Below are 19,564 nucleotides of genomic sequence, written 5' to 3'. Positions count from 1 at the left end.
CAGTGTTTCAGGCACCCATCCTCCCAGGGAACCCAAGAGAAGAGCCCCATATGCCCTGAGTACACGCAGAACCCAAGCCCCCAAGCCATTTCCCCCAGGCCATCCTAATGGCGCCCTCAGCCTTGATGGGAGGAGCCATGATGTTCATGCCCATCACCTCTTAGTGGCCACAGGAACCTGCCCGCCCACCCACTGCATGCCCATTGGCTGGACAGTGGTAGAAGCAGACCCTGAGGGGCGCATGCTCAGAGGGAGGAGCACCTGCCAGCTCCTCAAGTGGCTGTGGTTTCTCTGGCTTTCCTGAGGGGGGCTCACTAACGGCTGGGTCCCATCCCACGGAGGCTGAGGAGGAGAAGCAGGAGGCGAGTCCCTGAGGAGACGCCGTGACCTGAGGGATTCCCTTACAGAGGAGACCTCGTGCTTCATCTGTCACAAGTGGTGCCCAGGCTGGTGGTGACAACGGGGACGATGCTCAGGCTTCTGAGAAGTGCTTTGGCCTTTTTCCGGACTACGGCTGACCCCACAGAGCAGCAGCGACCACAGCAGCAGGGCCCACAGCAGCAGGGTCCACAGCAGCAGGGCCCACAGCAGCAGGACCCACAGGAGCAGGGTCCACAGCAGCAGGGCCCACAGCAGCAGGGGCTCCTAGAAGGTATTCCTCTGTGTGTTCCCTTGTCCCCCACCCCAGAAGCCTCCCAATAGGGTCTCTCCTCACCCCCGATATGAGGATCCGGTGGCTCTGGCGGGTACAGCACGGGACGGCGGCTCCATCTTCTGTGCGTGCATGGGTAGGCGTCCTGCGTCCCCAACAAGTCCCTGAGAACCAACTCCCAAAGTCTCCTGTCCATCTAAAGTGGGAAGGCGCTGTCAGAGACCACCTTGGAGACTGTGGCTTCCCCCAACGTGGTTGTGCAGCACATGCCTGTTTATATTTCCAGTAGGCGAGAAAATTCCTAATTGCGAGTGAATTTAGGCTTGTATCCCAAGCGGAAATTTAATTTGAAGCCAAGTGGATGCCTCATACATATCTGATCCTGTAGGAGAGCAGAGAACCCATCGTGCGGGTGGGCTGCTGAGGTCAGATCCCTAAATATTGCTGGTCAGCTAGGCTTGTGTAGAATAAAAAAAAGAAAGAGAGAGAGAGAGAAGAAAGAAAGAGAGAGAGAGAAAGAAAGAAAGAAAGAAAAGAAAGAAAGAAAGAAAGAGAAAGAAAAGGGAGGAGGAGGAGAAGGAGAAAGAGAAGGAGACCTAGACCTTTTGGATGCCGTTTTGGGCTGGCCATCAATCTCCAGATACCTTTTAGTGCTTTGTCTGCTGAGATGGTTAAGTATCTATACAAGATGCTACTCATTATGTTGGTGATAATGAGGAAGGGATATAACAGGAACAGAAGCTTAAAGACTCTCATATGTATATATGGTGATAACAGGTAACATTTACACTCTCTTGTGCAAGGCACTCCACAGCTCTCAACAGTTCATGTGCATGTGTCAGTTAATACAAGGTGGGCAGGTGGCTCATGCCTCTATTCCCAGCTCCTTGCGAGTTCCAGGCTGGTGAATCACTTGAGTCCAGGAGTTTGAGACCAGCCTGAGATAACATGGCAAAATCCCGTCTCTACTAAAACACAAAAATTAGCCGGGTGTGGTGGCACGCACCTGTAGTCCCAGCTACATGGGAGGCTGAGACATGAGAACCACTTGAACCTGGGAGGCAGAGGTTGCTGAGAGCCGAGATCGCGCCACTGCACTCCAGCCTGGGCGACAGAGCCAGACTCTGCTCAAAAAATTAAAAATTAATTGAAAATTTAAAAATTAAAAATATTAGAAATATTTTAAAATTAAAAAAAGAAAACTACAACAACCCTATTAGGCGAAATTTTGATTGTTGTGGATTGACAGATGAAAATAAGATCAGAGACGTTAAAAAACTTCTCTGCCCAGGTTTATGCAGATGGTGAGTGTAAGACATATTTGTAGTAGATGTTTGTATTTGAGGCTAATAATGTGACTTTTGTTTCTTTATCTTGTAGGTGACACTGAGTTGACAACTGTGCAGGGAGTTGTCACAAGTTTCTGTGATGATTATGGCATGATTGATGAGTCGATCTACTTCAGTAGTGATGTTGTGACTGGCGACGTGCCTCTAAAAATTGGACAGAAAGTTAATGTGGTTGTGGAAGAAGATAAACCACTTTACGGATTGAGAGCAATCAAGGTGAGATGTGCATGAGTTTGGGAATTGTGTCTTATCCCAATGGGTTTTCTTTCTCCATCTTTCTATTGCATTAATCCAGCATCTCTGCTGTGATCCATAGAGTGGATGTCAACTGCAATTTGAAGCCCCACCCCTCTGAAGCTGTAGGTTCTTCTGTTCCAATATTTGTAGTGATTTCTGCTTTAAAACATAAAAATCACTTATGTATTCTTCTAATCTTTAAACAATATGGGTAACAATAATAATTATTGAACTCGATAAAATCCTGCAACTTCTCTTATCAGGTAAAAAAACGTTTTCTGTGCTGTGCATCCATAGCAGTGGAATTACTATGTGAAACCATGTGCCTTGTAAACATTTTAAAAAGAGCTTCATGGAGGTATAGTTCACAAATCACAGAACTCTCTTAAGGGTACAATTCAATAATATTTGGCAGATTAATGGAGTCCTGAGAATAGCACCTGAGTCCAGATATTTACCCATTCAGTGGCTATTATGAAATTATTCTTCAGCTCTACTGTACTAATTGATTCTCTCAGCAATAGGTGGTGAGACTGCCCATCTGCCCATATAGGCAAGGACAACAATACTATCAATCTGAAATCTTTGCAAATATGAGAAGGGAAAAGCAGTCACATTGCTCATTTGGAATTATTAAGGATTTTCATGAGATTACAGCAAGTTTCCTTTCTTGGACCTACTTATACAATAGGGACATTTACAGCTATCTCTATGGTAGAAAAATTAGATTTGTAATAGGAAAGTCTGTATATGAAGCCCTTGTAGTATTTCCTCCGATACCATCTTTTGTCTTTACTTTATGTCTTTCATTCTTTTACAGCTTTATTGAGATATAAGTCACGTGATTCACCATGCAATTCACCCATCTACAGGGTACAATTCAGTGGTTTTTAGTTTGTTCACAGGGTTGGGCAACCATCACCACAAACAATTTTAGAACATTTTCATCACTCAAAAAGGTAGCTCCATAACCATTCATAGCCTTTTCCCATTTCTGCCTGCTCCCCCAACTGTCCTCTCCCCCCGCAACATCCAGCCCCAGGAAATCACTTATCCATTTTCTGTTTGTATATATTCACCCATTCTGGACAGTAAAAAAGATTCCTTCTATATAACGGTAATGATATGTCCCTTCACCAACATCTCCTTATTCCTCCATCAACCCTAACAACCCAAGCATCTAGCAACCACCATTCTACTCTACACTGCTATTAGGTCAAATTTTTATATTCTGCATATGAATGAGCCCATGCAGTTATTTGTGTTTGTGTGACGGCTTATTTCACTTACATTCTTCAGGTTCATCCATGTTGTCCCAAATGGCAAGATTTTGTTCTGTTTTATGGCTGAATAGTATTCCATTGTGTATTTATACCACATTTCCTTTATCCACTCATCCGCAGATGGACACTTAGATTGCTTTCGTTTCTTGGCTATTGTGAATAGGGCTGCAATAGGCATGGAAGTGATGATATCTCTTTGACACATTGATGACACTGTCTTTGGATACATGCTCAGTAGTTCATGGATTCATGTGATTCATGGGTTCATTTGATAGTTCCACTGTTAACATTTTGGAGAACTTCCATACTGTTTTCCATAATGACTGTAACAACTTACATCCCACCAACCGTGCATAAAGGTTCCAATTTCTCCACATCCTTGCCAATACTTGTCATCACTTTTCTTTTTAATGTTAGTCATTCTAATATGTGTCAGGCGGTATCTCTGTGGTTTTGATTTGCATTGTCCTGATAATTAGAAAACGTGAGCGTTTTTTTGTTTTGTTTTGTTTTTTCATATGCCTGTTGGCCATTTGTATGTCTCCTTTTGAGATATGGCTATTCAGGAATTTGCTCATTTTTAATAGGATTATTTGTTTTCTTGCTATGAGTCGTTGGAGTTACTCATACATTTTGGAAACTGACCCCTTACTAGATGTATAGATTGCCAATGTGAGGGAAGAGAGAGACCCTCTCATATTGTTTTATGTTGTTTTATGCTCAGAAAAGGAAAGAGAAGTGAAACTAAAGGCAGGTAGTCTGGCCCCTAGAAACCAGACTCGAAACCAAGGAACCAGACCTGTGCCTGCCTGACCTAAGCCTGGTAGTTAAAATTCGACTCCTGACCTAGCAACTGATGTTATCTACAGATTCCAGACATTGTATGAAAGGACACTGTGAAACCTCCCGTTCTGTTCTGTTTCACTCTGACCACCGATGCTTGCAGCCACTGTCACGTACCCCCTGGCTTGCTCAATCGATCACGACCCTCTCACATGGACCCCCCTTAGAGTTGTGAGCCCTTAAAAGGGACAGAAGTTGAGCACCTGATAAGCTTGGATTTTAAGACGCTAGCGGGCCGATGCTCGCAGCTGATTAAAGCCACTCCCTTCACTATCTCAGTGTCAGAGGGGTTTTGTCCGCAGCTCATCCTACTACATTTCTTGGTTCCCTGACCGGGAAGCGAGGTGATTAATGGACAGTCGAGGCAGCTCCTTAGGCGGCTTTAGCCTGCACAGTGGAACATCCCTGAGGGGGACTCCAACCAGCTGGAGCAACGCGGATCCTGAGAGCACTCCGAGTAGGCATTTGCCCCAGTGGGATGCCTCGCCAGAGCAGTGTGTGGCAGGCCCCCATGGAGGATCAACGCAGTGGCTGAACACTGGGAAGGAACTGGCACTTGGAGTCCAGACATCTAAAACTTGGTAAGACTAATCTTTGGAACTTGCCCACTCCATTTGAGTGGAAGCGGGGCCTGATCACCCACGCCATGCCTTTATTGGCACTTTGGTTTTGGTTTTGACTTGGTTTGAATTGCTTGACAGGACTGGTCTTGGGAACTTGCCTACTCCATTTGAGTGGAAGCTGGCCTGATCACCCACGACGTGCCTGTACCAGCACTTTGGTTTTTGTTTTTGACTTGACTTGGATTGCTTGATACTTTGGTTTTGGTTTTGACCTGGCTTGGATTTCTTGATACTCTGATTTTGGTTTTGATTCTGGTTTGACGTAAACGATAAAAGTGTGTGTGTGCCCTTTTACCCGTTCTTTGTTTTGTAGTGTGCATGTGGTGTGAGTGTGGTGTTTTGTTTCGAGGAGACATGGGTCAGGCACAAAGTAAGCCCACCCCACTAGGAACTATGTTGAAAAATTTCAAGAAAGGATTTAAGGGAGATTACGGTGTTACTACGACACCAGGAAAACTTAGAACTTTGTGTGAAATAGACAGGCCAGCATTAGAGGTAGGTTGGCCATCAGAAGGAAGCCTGGACAGGTCCCTTGTTTCAAACGTATGGCACAAGGTAACCTGTAAGCCAGGGCAGGCAGACCAGTTTCAGTACATAGAGAGTTACAGCTGGTTTTAGACCCCATTCCCCCACGGTAGTTAAGAGAACAGCAGCATAAGCGGCTGGCAGAGGAAAGGAAAGACCAGCAGAAAAAAAAAGAGAGGAAAGAGACAGAGAGAAAAAGAGCCAAAGAGAGAGAGGAAAAGACAGAGAGGAAGAGACAGAGAGACAAAGAAGGAGTCAAGAAAAAGAGAAAGAGAGAAATATACAAGCAGTTAAGAAAAAAACAGTATACCCTATTCCTTTAAAAGCCAAGGTAAATTTAAAACCGTTACAATTGATAATTAAAGATAGCCTCTGTAACCCTGTAACACTCTATTACCACTTTGTTGTCAGTGTAAACAAGGGCGTATCCCGAAAGTACTGAGGCCTTTCTGTCAAAAATTCTTAACCCAGTAACCCGCGGATGGCCCAGATGCATTCAATCTGTAACGGCAGCTGCTTTGCTAACAGAAAAAAAAAATTAAAAAGTAACTTAAAAGAAACCTCATTGTAAGCACACCTCACCAGTTCAGAAGTATCTGAAAAACAAAGGCGGGGGTGTGGGCCATCTATACCAATTCTAAGTTAATTTAGACTAAACAAGGTCTTATTAACAGCAAAGGATAATTGAAATCCCAAACTTACAAGGTTTTCAACAAAAGTAAAGTTTGCTAAAAGTTAACAGTGTAACATGTATTATAGTAACTTCTAATCTTGTGACCTTAGACAGTCTAGTCCACAGACATAAAAAAACTTCGCTTAAAAAAAAAAAAGAATGGTTATCTTCAAAAAAAAAAAAAAAAAGGAAAAAAGGGGGGAGGCGAAATTTATGTAAAAAGAGTGTTATATGGTAAATTCTTGTCCTGAAATAAATTAACTGGTTGTTTAAAGAAAAAAGTTTGTAATAAGTCAGAAAGTTAAGACATGTCAAAGAATTGTCTGCAAAAACTGTGAAAGCAAAAATGTTATTAAAAAATTTATGCAAAAAATGTTGTACAATTTAAAAGTAATAAAGCCTCCTGAGTACTATTGAAGAAAGAGTTTATGTGCAAGGTGTATAAGAAAAGTAAAATATGCCTTTGGTAAAGGGATTATAAAGAGGCATAAGAATGTGGATTTTTACCTACATTAAAAGGTTAAAAAAATTATTGCTTTGAAAGTTTAAACAAGTTTTAAAACATTAATTGTAAATAAAATTCTGTGTGTAAACATATTAGCTAAAGTTAAAAAGGTATTGTCCAGTTTCCTGTGAACTGGACATTAAAGTAAGAATGCAACAGTTTTTTCTTAAAGCACTAACATGCTCTTCCACAAAGATTATAAAAGGTTAAAAATAGTCTATAAAATCTTACCTTATGGTCAAACATGAAAAATTAGATGAATATGTCTACAAGGTTTTATTAAAATTAAGTTTAACATTAATAACACTAATATAAAGGTAAAATTTAGCTTATCTGGTATAAAAATCATACAAGAAGCATTATTAAATATAAAATGGTGTTTAGCTTTCTTTGGTCTAAAAACTAATAAGTGCTAAAGGAAACATTCATTTTACTAGGGGATCATAGAAGTTGAAGACTTAAAACAAACTTTGGCAATTAAAACAGCATACCAAGATGCAAATGCCTGGTTGGAATGGATCAAATATTCCATCCACACGTTAAACAAAAGCAATTATTATACTTGTGCACACGGCAGGCCAGAGGCCAAGATTGTCCCCCTTCCACTAAGGTGGCCCTCCAGTCAACCAGGCATGGGCTGCATGGTAGCTCTTTTCCAGGATTCTACAGCCTGGAGTAACAAGTCATGCCAAGCTCTCTCTGCTATATCCCAAAGTCCAGCACCCTGCGGGTCAGCCCCCAAGGGCCTTCCAGCCTCCATCTCCCAACACTAAGTTCACTTCATGTCTCTCACAACAGGGAGGAAACTTAGCATTCCTTGGAGACCTGAAGGGATGCGATGAGCTTAAGAATTTTCAAGAGCTTATCAGTCAGCCCTTGTTCATCCCCAAGTGGATGTGTGGTGGTATTGTGGTGGACCTTTACTGGGCACTCTGCTGAATAATTAGAGTGGCACTTGTGCTTTAGTCCATTTGGCTATCCCTTTTACCCTGGCATTTCACCAACCAGAGGAAAAAAAAAATAAGACATCGTAAAGTGAGAGAAGCCCCTTATAGGTCTTTCAATTCTCACATCTATTTAGACGCAACTGGAGCCCCGCAAGGAATACCAGATCAATTTAAAGCTTGAAATCAAAGAGTTACAGAATTTAAGTCAATATTTTGATAGATGACAGTTAATAAAAATATAAATTAGATAAACTACATCTATTACAACCAACAGCAACAAGCTTTTCATGAGTTAGAAGAAAAACTCAGGTTGGCCCCAGCCTTGGGGCTACCTGACCTGACAAAACTTTTTACACTGTGTGTCAAAAAAAAAAAAAAAAGGCAGTTGGAGTTTTAACCCAGACTGTAGGGCCCTGGCCAAGGCCAGTGGCCTATCTCTCAAAACAACTAGACGGGGTTTGCAAAGGCTGGTCCCCATGTCTAAGGTCCCTGGCAGCAACGGCCCTGTTAGCACAAGAAGCAGATAAGCTGACTCTTAGGCAAAACCTAAGGCTTCGTCAATGGTTTATAGTTTTCGACATTGCAATCCTTCACCTCCTTCGTGAAATTTATTCCTGTTTTATTTTTTTGAAGGTGTTTTAAATGGGATTGTTTCTTGATATCTTTTTCTGATAGTTCTCTATTGGTGTATAGAAATGCTACTGATTCTTATATGTTGGTTGTGTATCTTGCCACTTTCCTGAATGTGTTTATTAGACCTTGGAGGTTTTTGGTGGTGTCTTCAGGGTTATTTATATGTAAGAGCTTCCCATCTGCAAACAGGGCCAATCTAAATTCTTCCTTTTAAATTTAGATGCCTTTTGTTTCTTCTTGCCTAATTTCTCTGACTAGTACTTCCAGAACTATGTGCGATAGAAAGGGCAAAAGTGGGCATTTCTGTCTGTTTTAGGTCTTAGAGGAAAAGTCTGCAACATTTCCCCATTCAGAAAATGATGTTACACGTGGTTTTATCATATATGACCTTTACTGTATTGAGGTGCACTCCTCCTATATCTAATTTGTGGAGTTTTTATCATGAAGGGATGTGGAATTCGGTTAAATGCTTTTCCTGCTTAAATTGGAATGATCCTATGGCTTTTGTGTTTCATTCTGTTCATGTGATATAGCACATTTATTGATTTGTGTATGTTGAAACTTTCTTGTATCCCAGGGATGAATCCCTCTAGAACATGATGAATGGTGTTTTTAATGAGCTGTGTAATTTGGTTTACTAACACCTTCTTAACGATTTTTGCAACTGCGTTCGTCAGGAATTTTGGCATGTGGTTTTCTTTGCTTTTCTCTTCTTTGTGTTTCCTTGTCTGGGTTTTCTACCAGGGTAATGCGGGTGTGATAAAATGCATTTGGAAGTGTTCCTTTCTTGTCGGTTTTTTTTTTTTTTGGAATAGTATTAAAAGTATAGCTATTACTTCTTCTTTATATATAAATTTTGGTAGTATTAGGAAGGGAAACCATTCTGTCTTAGACTCTTCATTGATGGGGGATTTTTTTATTACGGAATCACTTTCCTTACTTGTTAATGGTCTGTTCAGAATTTCCATTTCTTCACCATTACTTCTTGGTAGGTTGCATGTGTCCAGGAATATATCCATTTCTTCTGGCTTGTCCTACTGTAGACAGATGATTGTTCATAATAGTCCTTATGATGTGTTTTATTTTGGTGATGTCAGTTTTGCTGTCTCCTTTTTCATCTTTGCTTTTATTTATTTGAATCTTCTTACTTTTTTCCTTAGTCTGTCTAAAGTTATGTTGATTTGGTTTACCTCTTCAAGAAACCAACTGATTGTTTCATTGATATTTGTATTGTTCTTCTCATATCTATTTGATTTATTTCTGCTCTGTCCTTTATGATTTCTGTCCTCCTACTTTCGGATTGCATTTTTTTTCTAGTTCCTCAAGGTGCAGTGTGAGGTTGTTTATTGAAGATATATCTTTTCTTTTGAGGTAGGCGTTATTGATGTAAACTTCACTTTTGGATTTGCTTTTGCTGTATTTCATGGGTTTTCATATGTTGTGCCTTCATTTTGCTTTATCCCAAGAAACGTTTACACTTTGCTTTTAATTTCTTCATTGACCCATTCGTTATTTAGGACATTAATTTCCATCCACTTCTAAAGTTTCCAAAGTTCCTACTTTTATTCATTTCTAGTATTTTACTATTGCGGTTAGAGAAGTGATTTGATATTGTTTCAAACTCCTTTAGTTTGCTAAGACCTGTTTTATGGCCTGACTCATAATCTGTCCTCCAGAATGTTCCACATGCAGTTGGAAGAATATGTGTTTTGGAGTATTTGGATGGAATGTTCTGTAAATGACTGTTAGGTCCATTTGGTCTGGAGTGCAGATAAATCCGACTTTTTGGGGGTCAATGTTCTATCGGTACAATCTGTTCATTGCTGCAAGCTGGGTGTTGAAGTCCCCTACTATTATTGCATTGCACTCTATCTCAGCATTTGGACCTTAATATTTGCTTCATATATTTAGGTGCTGCTATGTTGGATGCATATTTTTGGAAATCATTATATCCTCTTGATGAATTGACCCCTTCACCATTATATAATGATCTTCTTGGTCTCTTTTTACAGTTTGTGATTTAAAGCCTATTTTATTTGAAATTAGGTTAGCTGCTCCTGCTCTATTTTGGTTTCCCTTTACATGGAAGAATGTCTTTTTTCATGTCTTCACTTGCAGTTTACGAATGTCCTTTAAGGAGAAGTGGGTCTCTCCTAGGTTGGTTGTTGTTGTTGTTTAAATCCATTCAGCTACTCTGTGTATTTTAGTTGAAGAATGTCATCCATTTCTATCAAGTTAATTATTGATAGGTAAAGATTTACTGTTGTCATTTAGATTTTTTTCTACTTATTTTGTTGGTAATTTCTTCCTTTCTTTCTCTTTTACTGTCTTTCTTGATGGATAAGAGATTTTTCTCCATTAGTATGTTTTGTTTCCTAGATATTTTAAAATGTGTCTATTACTTGATTTTTTCTTTGTGGTTAGCATGGGGCATACAAAAACATAATCACAACAGTTTATTTATTGATAATATAACTTTGATCACAAAATACCAACACTCTACCATTTAACTCCATGCCCAGATTTTGAGTTCTCTATTTTACACTTTACAACTTTTTATATTTTATATCCCTTAATGGATTATTGTACGTATTTTATTTTTACTAGTTCCATTTTTAACCATTACATGGAAGATATACGTGATCTGGACACCACCGTTACCTTAATAGAATATTGTGAATGTGTGTGGTTACTTTTAATAGTGAGTTTTATACCTTCAGATATTTTTGCATTATTCATTAGCATCCCTTACATCAGTTGGAAGAACTCTCCATAGGATTTCTTGTAAGACAGTTGTGGTGGTGAGGAAGTTCCTCAGCTATGATTTCTCTGTAAAAGTCTTTATCTCCGCTTTACTCCTTGGTACATTATTCTTGGTTAGACATTTTTTCCTTGATCTCCTTGAATATATCATCACACTCTCTCCTAGCCTGTTATGCTTCTGCTGAGAAGTCTTCTGGTAGGCATATTGGAATATGTGATTGGCTTCTTTCCTCTTGCTGCTCTCAGGATTTTTTCTTTATTTTTCATCTTTGAGAGTTTGATTTTAATATGTCATGAGGTAATCTTATTTGGATTGTATCTGAATGCAGAACTTTGGTCATCCAGTACCTAGATATTTGTAACTTTCTCTGGGTTTGGATGGCTCCCCATTATTATTTTTTAAATAACCTTTCTACCTCTTTTTCATTCCTCCCTCTAGAATATGAATGACTCATACTATTGCTCTGCTGATAATTGTCCCAGAAATTCAGTAAGTTTTTTTTCATTCCATGTCCTTCCTTTTAATTTTGTCTCCTGTGACTGTATATTTTCAATGAAGCTGTCTCCAAGTTTACAGATTCTTTATTCTACTCGATCAATTTTCCTGTGGATGCTCTCTATTGTGTACTTCTTTCATTGTATTTTTCGACTTTTTGATTTGTTTATTTTTTTTAAATTCTTTCAATCTTTCTTTCAAATTACTCTGACAAATTCTGAATCATTTCTCTGTAATTATTTTCAAGGTTCACATAGCATGTGGAAAATAGATATTTTTAATTATTTGTTAAACAGCTCATGCATTCCTATCTCTCTAGGGTCAATCACTGGCACCTTGTTTTGTCAGTTTGGTGATGTCATGTTTTCCTTATTGTTCTTAATCTTTGTGGTCATGTGTTTATATCTGTGTGTTGAAGAAGTAGGTATTCATTTCAGTCTTTGCAGTCTAGCTTTTAGGGGACATCCTTTAGCAGTAAGCCTGTCCGGAAACTCTATATAGGTCTCTTTTGGTCCTTATGTTTGTGAACACTGCAGCTATTGAAGCACTTGGGGGCTTCCCAATCCCCGGGACACAGCGACAGATGCTACAATGGCATGCACTCCCTTAGCTATTGAGGCTGGTGCCTTGAGAGTCTGGAATCCAAGGCTCCATTCAGAGGACTCCCTGTTGCTGTAGAATATTCTGAGCATAAGGCCAGTGGAATCACTGGCAGAGATGTGGGCCAGGTATTGAGTTTGTTTTGATGTGGCTGCGGCTTCCTGTCTGGTGCCAGGGTGGGTCTAGAGACTTGGTTCCACAAGTACCATCTCAGCATCTGGGGCTACGTGCCATGGGCATTTGTCAAGTGGTGGCGTATAGTGTGGAAGGCCTGATACTGGGTTCTCAGGCAATGTCCTATGCTTGCCACTCTCTCTGTCCTCCAGGTGGATGGTATCTGTCTCCATGCTGTGCTGTTGAAGGTTGGGGAGGGGGTGATATGGGCAATGTAAAACTGTCTTTACTACCGTCTTCAATGCATCTTTTCTTATTTTCATGCTATAACCGGGTACCATGGCCTCTCACCTGGTTTCCTTCTCTCAAGTGACGGTATTTTCATACAAGGATAGTTTTTCACATTGATTTTCTGCAGGAGGACGATCACTGGACAGTTCCATTTCTCCATCTTGCTCCCTTCCTCCTCCATCTGTTTAATTTTTACATACTATAAATATGTCCATCTTGTCCATGTGACTTCTGGGTTCAGGAAGTTTCCTTAGGCTAATTCTAACACATAATTTACACAAGTATTCACTTAACTTTTCTTCTGAAAGTCATTAATTTATTGATATCTAAACATACAGTCAGCCTGGGTTTGCTTTCCGTGTTCAGGACTGAGAGAAGGATCCGTGTCTTGTTTCCCTACTGGCTACTCAATTGTCCCTCAACATTAATAGGATAATCCACTTTGACCCTATTTTATTGAAATGCCACTTATGACATGCAATGCATTATTGCAAACATTTCCATCTGTTTGTACCTGCTGTTGTGTTGGTGGTATTTCCAAGGCATAAGAAACAGTGTTGGGAGCCACGAAACATGGGCAAAGCTTTAGTCTGCAGTATGTCTGTGAGTTGGTGTGGAGTCAAGGAACAAAGAGGTTCGAGGGTGCGTGAATCATCCACTGGATACTGACGGAAGTGGTGGTAGATGCGTGGACGGGAGGCTAATGCCTCATTCCCTCATGACAGGAAGTGAGGGGAAAATAAACATCAGATTGGTACTGACAGCTGGAAGGACACCAGTTAAGAAATGGGAATAGCAGCAAACTAAGCTATCTTTAAAACCATGGAAAATTATTTACAACTCAGTGGCTCAAGTTTCCATCAGAAGTCTTTGATCAGCAAATTCCAACCCTAGGAGTTTATCCTATAGTTCAGTCAGGCAAGTAGTCCAAATGCTAGGACACAAGTGAAATGTCTAATTATGTGGAATTGGGTTAGTAAATTATGGCACATCCATTAATTGGGATTCCCTATGACTCTTTCTGTCCTTTCTTGTTATTTAAAAACCTTTGTGTTAATTTAATGTGATACTTTAATACTGAATACCATGCTAATTTGCTTTTAAAACAGGCATTTACATATGTATATATATTTGTGCACAGACAAAAACATCAGGATGAGTGTTACTGCCAAAATGTAGTCCCTGGTATTCTCTTGGTAATGGAATATGGATTATGGGGTAACCGCCTTTTGCTGTCTGCATATCTGGTTTGTTTTTTTCCTATTTTTAGTACAATGAACTTGCATTATTTCTGTAAGTTTTAAAAATTATAAAATAAGGACTATTACACTTCCAATAAGGAAAAAGGTTTGTATGCCTCTCTATTGTAGATAAAGTAAAGCCCTAATTTGGCTTGGTTTATTCAACCTCCCCCAGTTGAGGTTATTGTTCCAACTTTATCTCGTGCTTCTGTCTCCTAGACCTGGATCTCCAGTGTTAAGGTTTTGCTCCCTAGGCTCCTTAATTGTGTTGTATCTCCTCTCTGCCTCCCTGCTCCTCTACCCCTGTTTACAAGGTTACACCTCTGTCTTCTTTCACAACCCAACACAAATCTGACTTCCCCCAAGCAATGCCGCTATTTTCTCCCTGTCTGAAATGTTCTCCCTCTAAATAAGTCACAGAAACTATCTTTGAACAAGTTTTATATCCTTCATCGCAACCTGCTTATGACTGCATATCTTTCCACTTTACCGTCATTTCACTGTGAATTCCTGTAGGCGAACGACAGTAGTTTTTAAATCTGGGAATCTAATGGTACAAGGGCGTTAAACTTGGGTATGCAATTAATGTTTTGGGATACATTTCACAATTCATAAGGCACACACATGATTTTTACCATTATCTCCAGTCTATGGCCATTTAGCACATGAACTATATTCACCAATGTTTAGGATGGTTTTTGAAAACATTTTGGAATACCAGTGTTTTAACCATGTAAGTTCCTGTGTTTAAATTTGTATTATTTTTGAAGTAACTCTTTTGTAAATCTTACAGGTGGATGTTGTGCCTCACCCTCTTAACGGTAATGGACCCTCAGACTCAAAACTCAGAGTTTTAAATGGATGTGTTGCTTCTATAAGTGAAGATACTATTTATATTAGTAACATCATTTATTTCCCTATGGACATTTTTTCTGAAGGTATGATTTGCGTTTTGTGATATATGATGTAATTCTTAATTTTTTGAGAGGATTTTAGTCCTAGAACAAATTTAACAGTGTACTTGGCTTCAGTCAATGGCTCTTCAATATTCGAGGTAGACCTTTCCAATTAAAATTATGTACAATATAGGGGCAAATAGGCAGTATTTTAAAATGTCTGCTGTCATCTATTGTGTGTTCATTTGTTCAATACCCTCAGTAATGCCTGGATATATTTTTTATTCACATGATAATTTAATTTCTAATCATGGAAACAATCCTACAAGTACCCAGAGACGCTATTTTTAATACCCTTCAGAGACTATGCTTGCAGGGATCATTTCTGTAGTTGGTTACTTGAGAAGTTTCTGTGACAGGGTGGAGTACCAAATTTTAAAAGAATACACTTCAAATGCTTCAAATTTAGGATTGGAGATAGTGCTTTGTGGCTGTGTGTGTGTGCGTGTGTGTGTGTTGAATTCTCTTTGTAATCAGCAGATATGTTCTAATATTTTGATTATAACCAAAGATACACTTTTTTTTTTTTTTTTTTTTTTCTATTTTTGTCCATTGCAACAGTTGTATAGCTTGGGTGTAAAAGGGTAGATTAGCTCCATTTCCACAGGCAGCTGGCTCGTTTGTTTTCTTGGGGGCAAAAGCAGGACTCTGACCTGAATTTTGTTTTAAGATGGTGACTCTGTCTGCTTTGTCGAGAAGAGACTATGAGGGAGAGGGTGGAGTCACGAAATCAGTCAGGAAACCGTTGTTATATTCCCGGTGAGAAATGATGGAGATGTGAATGAAAGTGGACAAGTGGAGGACCTGAGGATTGAGTTGACTCTGGATATATTTTGAAGTTAGAGAAGAACCCAGGAGGTAATGGATTAGATCTTTGATGTGGAGGAAAGATGAGTCCAAGGTACCTCCAAAGTTTCTTGTTTGAGCAGTGGTGAGGGTGGAGTTGCCAGTTTGCAATGTAGACGTCTGAGGCAGACAAAAGTTGGTGAATACGGAGAATACCAACAACTCAGCTTTACACATGTTAGATTGGCGTAAGCATAAGGATAATTGATCCTGAGGTTGGTTAGAGCTGGAGGCATACACATTTTGGAGTTATTGGCCCATAGATATATGGTACACCCACACAAAAGAAATGTATGTAAATTAACAGATACAGAGAGAGAGAGAGGTCTAACGTGGTGTCTTGTGTCATACTACAATGCTGGATCCTAAGGTGAAGAAATGTTTCACTTTGTTGATATTGCTAGTTTTCTGGAGTCATTGTGACAATTTACTGTCTCACTTGCAGTTGGGATTTCCATTTGCTCCAGATTCTTTCACGTACCCTTGTTATCCTTGAGTCAGTTTTAACTTATCGTAAACTTGTGTTTCAACCTCGATGGTCTTAACGGTAACCCTGAAGGCACAGACTTAAGAGTTCATCAGTGGAACACAACACTAGGGAGAATGGATTCATTCTGAAAGTAACAACATTTCCTAGTGGTACTGCTACCACTACTACCAATCAACAGTTATTTGGTGGTTACTATGCACCAGTGATGATTCTGTGTGTATCAACAATATCTATTAAGTGTCACAGCAGCTCAGTATCTTGAAGGCTATTTATCGTGCTTCTCATTTTATAGATGAAGAAAATGAGGCACAGAGAGATTAAACATCTTGGCTAAGGTTGCAAACTGAGTGAGTGGCAGTGTCAAGATTCGAAGCCATGTAAGCAGGTTTAAACTTGTGCTCCTATCTACATGTTTGACTGCCTCTCACTAAGCAATTGTGAACACGAACAGTTGTTTAGTAAATCCTGTGCCGCTCCCTTAGATTGGCTGTGATGTACAGTTCACACTTTCCTCCATTTGACTTTGTTAAATCAGCAGAGGAGAATCAGTGCCTAAGGATTATAAACTTCTTTTCGGACTTAGAGATTTACAGTGTGTCTGTTTAAATGTGTGCAAAAATGACTTTAGATGTTGCAGAACTGACTTTAAAGTAGTACACTATCAAATAACGTGTGAAATCCAAATGACCTAGTTAAGAGATCATGACACTCACATTTCTCCATGGCTGTTTTAGATTTTGTGCCTTATAAGGGTGACTGGTTAAAAGTTGAATATTCCACTGAACCAGGCTTCTCAAACTTCAAGGCAAGCTCTGTGAAGCCCACCCGTTGTATTCATGCGGAAGAGGTAATTTCTTTCCTGTTGCTCCCATCATCGGTTTCTGCAAACCCTTCCTTTCATGATAAATTTCATGCCCAAGATTCTGTTTGGTGTAATGGGAATTCCAGAAAATATGAAGAAATACATTCTTTGCCAACAAAGGAGCCACTTTCCTTATTGAAAAGGCAGGACTTTCCAAAGGAAATAATTTGAAAATTATGTAGAACAAGCACATTAATTGATTAAGTTCTAAATTGTGCATTTTACTCGATACCCAAATGTTATTAGAATCTTCCAACAACAGGAGGAAGAAAAACAATCTTTGTGCCAGAAAATTGTAGGGAAAGAATGAACGAAGTGTGTTGTGGTACTTGAGCTTAACAGTAAATGCTGAGAATGATTTGGGTGTTGGAGCCTGAATATGACCAGGAAATTCAGGGCAATAGAGGGTAATGGACATATTTTGGTAATATTTAGAGCAGGATTTCTCATCAGAGACCCAGGCCTCATCCCTGGAGAGCCTGATTTAATTGGTCTGCGGTGGAGCATGGACATGGGGATCCTTACAAAGCACCCCTGGTGTTAGCAACGGGTCAACCAGGTTGGGAATTATTGATTCGCATCGAAGTGACCCGCAGGACCCAGAGTGAGGAGGTGAACAGCTGTTTACAGTGATTATTGGGCTTTCTCATAATCATTTCCATTATTTATACTCACAGGTCCGCGTTACTCACGTACGTGGAAGAAATGGGGTGATAAGTAATAATATCTTTTTCACCTTGGATTCTGTGAAACTTCCTGATGGATATGTACCTAAAGTAGATGATATCGTCAATGTGATTATGGTGGAGAGCACTCAGTTCTGCTTTAAGTGGAGAGCGGTTTCTATCATCCCAGCACAAAAACTGTAATGACAAAGCATTTTTTATTCTGTTTATCTTTCCTTCTATGAGCAGTAAAGGGGGTGGTTTAACTGAAAAGGTTAGCTTAGTAAGCCTAAATAGTATTTTACATATGGCTTTTCCGGCAAATCTAATTGAGATACTGGCTAGTTCAATTGGACCATGAACCCAGCTTAGGGAAATAACTTATCAATTAAAAAGCATGCTAAATTAGCTTGCTAGGCACTGGAGGAAAGGAGTTCTTAATTAAAATGAACACTGCCATTAAATTTGAATTCCATGTTTCCCATTAGCAGCAGCAGATTCAGGATGGCGGAGGCCTGGGGCGGCCCTAAAGGGAACCTCGGAGCCAAAGCATTTAACTGAAAAGGCAGCAGGGACAGCATGTTAAAGGCATGATTTAAAGTTACAATTTAACTTCAGTTTTGAGTCCCCCTTATGCTGTCTGTACAATCTGTATTGTTCCATAGTCTCTTTCATCTTCTGTCATTCACACAATTTGCAATGTTTATTGTTTCCTTGTGTTCCTTCTTCCCCATGCTAGAATGTGAACTCCACAATGGCAGGATGTGTTTTGGTCTGTTTTTTCTTTCTTTCTTTTTCTTTTTTCTTTCATTAAAGCATCACCAACACTTAGAAGAAGGTGTCACAGACTCAAGGAGCAGATAAAATGTTATTAACTTCAATGACTGAATGATTGGGCCAGCAATGATATTTAGCTGTGCTTCATTCATCACTGGTTCCTTAGTAATAAAATTGTTGAGCAATGCATTAAGACCTCTCTTGACTTTTTAACAACACCAACAATCACGGAAAACAGACTCTGCTGCAAATGAGCCTCTGTAAGCCACTTTGTTGCAGGGGTGCAGCTCATGTGCAGTCATGAAGAAAAATACAAACACAGAGCTTTTGAAGGAAGGACAACCTGCTTACCCACTGGGAAGGGTTATACTAAAATGCAACAAATACATCCCATGAAATTTCATGCTTTCATCTAACAGAACAGTTAACCGGGTAACTGTGACCTAGGGGAAGGGATGTATTCAGAACTATGGGCGTAGCTTGAATGTGGTTGTGAACTGACCCTGACTCCTGTGATTCATAATTCCACCATTACCCCCGGTCCTTAAATAGAGTTGTGTTTTAACTTTCCACTACAGATCCAGTGAGACCTCCCAATCATCCAGGGATTTGTTTCCCACTTGATAGGAACAGTGAAGGTCTCGTAGAGTTCCCATTTTCACTCATTGGTTCACTCTACAAAATCCTACTGACTCTCTTTGGTGTGCCAGGCACTGTTGAGGCTCTGGAGTTATACCCTTAACCAAAAGGACAAAATTCCAGGCCCTAATGGAACTTGTGTTCTTTCAATGCCCCCACCCCCTAACCATCCTTGGCTTCCTGACCCATGCAGCAGTAGCTCCTATGATTGAAAGGGGCAAGCGGGAGATGTGGCAACACCAGGTGCCTGTGAATGTCGTCATTCAAAAGCAGCCCCACACCCTGTGGAATTACAGAGCAGTCCACGTTAGACTTGAGAAATGCAAGGGCCATGACTTCCACTACCTCCCATTTAATTCTGCAGTTTGGTTGATGTGGAAGAATGGTCTCTGGGAGTTATAATGCATTATGATAAGCCCAGTCGGCTGGTGATTCAGTCACAGCTGCTGTTTCACAAACTTCCTCACCGGACTGAGGATCACCTGGGTGGCAGCAGTTCAGCTGGGCAGGTGGTGGGGATTGGATACATTTCCTCTACTTTCAAATAGCAAAGC

General features: G+C 40.0%; 1 protein-coding gene across 1 annotated transcript; it reads left to right on the top strand.

The window, feature by feature from the left end:
• Positions 1-468: 468 nt before the first annotated feature.
• On the top strand, positions 469-17,798 carry LOC105538595 (cancer/testis antigen 55-like). The gene is made up of 5 exons (XM_011978491.1): positions 469-565; positions 2,033-2,217; positions 14,569-14,713; positions 16,802-16,914; positions 17,607-17,798. The coding sequence occupies exons 1-5, from the start codon at positions 469-471 to the stop codon at positions 17,796-17,798; spliced, it is 732 nt and encodes a 243-aa protein (XP_011833881.1).
• Positions 17,799-19,564: the final 1,766 nt, after the last annotated feature.

This window comes from Mandrillus leucophaeus, unplaced genomic scaffold (genome assembly GCF_000951045.1).
Source record: "Mandrillus leucophaeus isolate KB7577 unplaced genomic scaffold, Mleu.le_1.0 Scaffold1032, whole genome shotgun sequence".
Lineage (NCBI taxonomy): Eukaryota > Metazoa > Chordata > Mammalia > Primates > Cercopithecidae > Mandrillus > Mandrillus leucophaeus.
This window is presented reverse-complemented; position numbering and strand designations above follow the sequence as displayed.